General features: G+C 48.2%; 1 protein-coding gene across 2 annotated transcripts in view; it reads right to left on the reverse strand.

The window, feature by feature from the left end:
- The window catches only part of soul4 (heme-binding protein soul4), a 4422-nt gene extending 2085 nt beyond the window's left edge, over window positions 1–2337 (reverse strand). Inside the window, exons 1-4 of one of the 2 annotated variants that reach the window (XM_008301626.1) lie at window positions 2214–2337; window positions 513–696; window positions 341–426; window positions 85–226 (exon numbers count right to left, since the gene is read on the reverse strand). In XM_008301626.1, the coding sequence (XP_008299848.1) occupies window positions 85–226; window positions 341–426; window positions 513–672 (388 nt within the window). In that variant the 5' untranslated portion in view covers window positions 673–696; window positions 2214–2337. Of the gene's footprint in view, window positions 1–84; window positions 227–340; window positions 427–512; window positions 732–2213 lie in introns of both variants that reach the window. The other variant, XM_008301628.1, reaches the window with a different exon arrangement.
- Window positions 2338–2872: the final 535 nt, after the last annotated feature.

Below are 2872 nucleotides of genomic sequence, written 5' to 3' on the forward strand. Positions count from 1 at the left end.
GTGTGAGGGGGCGTGGCTAACAGGTGTGCTGCGGTGTGTGAGGGGGCGTGGCTAACAGGTGTGCTGCAGTGGGCGGAATCTGACCTGCAGAGTTCTCTTTGCAGATGAAGCGCATCAGTTTCATGAAGCCCATGGAGATGCTCTGTTCATACAGGAGTTCTCCTCTGGTCACACAGGCCCAGTAACCAGCCGGATAGACCCGCTCCTCGAACAGAACCTCCCCCATCTAGAGGGAACACAAGACAGACTGAGAACAGGTCTGCTCTCAGGGTCAGGTCTGGTCCAGTTCAGTCCGGGTCAGTACAGTTCATTCAAGTTCAGTCCGGTTTAGTTCTGTTACCTTCTCGTGACGTGAGATGTTGGCGAAGGGGAGGGGCTCCCTCTGCGTACTGTTGCGTGTCATTTCCTGTATGGGTCCAGTCATTTCTGCAACGCAGCAGGAAGTTTCACTGTTAAAGCAAACAAAGTGATAAACTGCCAAAATAAAGTACCTGCTGGCCCCGCCCCCTCACCTGCAGGAACCGACACCTGGTGCGTACTGGCGACAGCCTGCCAGTGTGTCAGCAGTCGGTCTCTCTCCTCTTCATCCATTGGTTCAGGGTTGTCAGTGATGTCATCGTCCAGCTGCTCATCGTCCAATCCCTCGAGGTCTTCCAAAGAGATGAGAGCCATGACGCTGCAGGAGGCGGAGTCTATCTGCAGACAGGAAGGGAAGCATCACATGACCCCGTCTGTAAACACCATGATGAAGAGGTGACACCAATAATTGATCAGTGATCGACTATTGATTTAATCTTCAAATATTTTGATAATCCAGTGGTTTAAATTTTTTATTCAGCACCAATTTCTAACATCAGTCATCTCAGAGAGGAACAACAAATCTGAACATCTCTGGACAAACAAGACATCTGAGGAGACTCTGATCCACATTTTTCACCATTTTCTGATGTTTTCCAGAAAAGAATCTACAGTGATGAAGCTGAGCAGCAGCTGTGGTCACAGCTTCTAAAACCTGTTTAACGAAATTCATCAGTGTGTGGCGCACTGTAGCACTGATCAATAACACCAAACACTGATTGATTATCAGTGTGTTCTGATCAATCAGGAACTATTACTTTTACGTGGATCCTTTTCTGGATAAACCAATCAGCTGTTTGGTCCAACAAATGTGATCAATGTTTCCCAAAGTCCAAGATGACAAATGTCCTGTTTTGTTCAGCCCTGAAATCTGATTGGTCCTCACAGGTCTCACAGCTGAAGCTCATTGGCTTAAACTCTGATGTCTCAGTTCAGTTTGTTCAGCTGATGGATCATCAGCTCAGTTAGTTGCTCCCAGAGTTTATGAAACAGCAGCAGCTGCTCTAATTAGTAATAATTGTCTAAGCTTACCTATGACTGTGTAGGCGCTCAAGCTAATGCTAAAGCTCAAGCTAACGCTAAAGCTAAAGCTAACGCTAAAGCTAAAGCAAACGCTAAAGCTAAAGCAGCTTCAGCCTGAACTCTGACCTCCTGATAAATATCAGGATCTCATGACGCTGTTGACTTGATGTGATCAGCTGCAGGTAAACCACCTGAGCTCCACCACACCTGGATCCCTGTAAAGGTCTGACAGGCTGAAATCAGTCAGGTGGCCAGAACCTCTGTCACCCGAACCGCGGACACCAGAACCTCTGTCACCAGAACCTGATGAGTTCCATAAATTAGCACATTTTGGCAATTTCCAATATTGAAACCACAAATAAACGTTTTGTCATCAGGCTCTGCAGCTTCTGTTCTTTGGTACCGGAACTGGACCTGAATCCACCTGAGAACATCACAGAATCAGTACCATCTACTGCAGAACCAGGAACCGAACAGAACCACGGAGACTTTCAACCTAAAGACTTCATCTGAACCCAGAAAACATTTAAGGAGGAACACTGCGGGTCTCAGTTAAGAACCGAGTCAGTTAAGAAACGGGTGGAAAGTAGGTCACGGCTGACCCGGTCCACTGAGCCCGCTGGCCCGCCTCAGCCCGGTTTTGAATGTCCAGAAGTACCAATAGGATTAACAGATCCTATATAGACCCGGTTCGGATTCGGTAGAATCGGACCAGGAGTAGTTAGCACAGTTAGCCTGGTTAGCACTGCTAGCCTGGTTAGCACAGTTAGCAAGGGTCTCCGGAGCGGGTCCGGGTCAAAAAAGTCCGCTCAGCACGAAGCAGTTCGTCTTACCGGGTTCTGGTCGCACCTGTCCGACAGGTGAGTCTGAAACTGTCCGTCAGTGAGAACGAGGAGGACGACAACGACGACAACAACAACAACAGCAGCTCTGCGGTTCGGTCGCTGCTTCTTCTTCTTCTTCTTCTTCCAGGTTGACTGTCGCTGTGAACCAGTGCAGCGGTGCCGCCCCCTGCTGGCGGAGTTTGGATCAGAACCTTCAATAAACCTCCGATCAGGAGAACCTCTGTTCTGCCACTTTAACCTTCATCTCGGAGGTTTAAGGTTCCTCTTCATTGTTTCAGACATGTTCCTGTTCTCCCGCTGTTCAGTCCACAACAACAACAACAACAACAACAACAACAACAACAACAACAACAACACTGATGTGATGTTTCAAGACACTCAAAGATGCTTCACAAAAAGGTAACAACAAAACAAACAAACAAAAATAATAAAAAAATAAGTAAATAAATAAAACATAACTGGACAAAGAACTCTGAGTGGCCGTGAACCCAAACCCATCACAGAACCCTCTCCAGAAGTCCTGGATGTGGACCGTGGGGACTCTCTGAGGCTTTGGGGAGCGACTTCCAGAGAGGAAGCTCTGCCAGCCCAGGACCGGTACTTGGTCCAGATGGGGGTGGACACCTCTCCCCTCCCCTCCTCCTCTC

The sequence above is a fragment of the Stegastes partitus genome, unplaced genomic scaffold (genome assembly GCF_000690725.1).
Source record: "Stegastes partitus isolate 25-593 unplaced genomic scaffold, Stegastes_partitus-1.0.2 Scaffold1693, whole genome shotgun sequence".
NCBI lineage: Eukaryota > Metazoa > Chordata > Actinopteri > Pomacentridae > Stegastes > Stegastes partitus.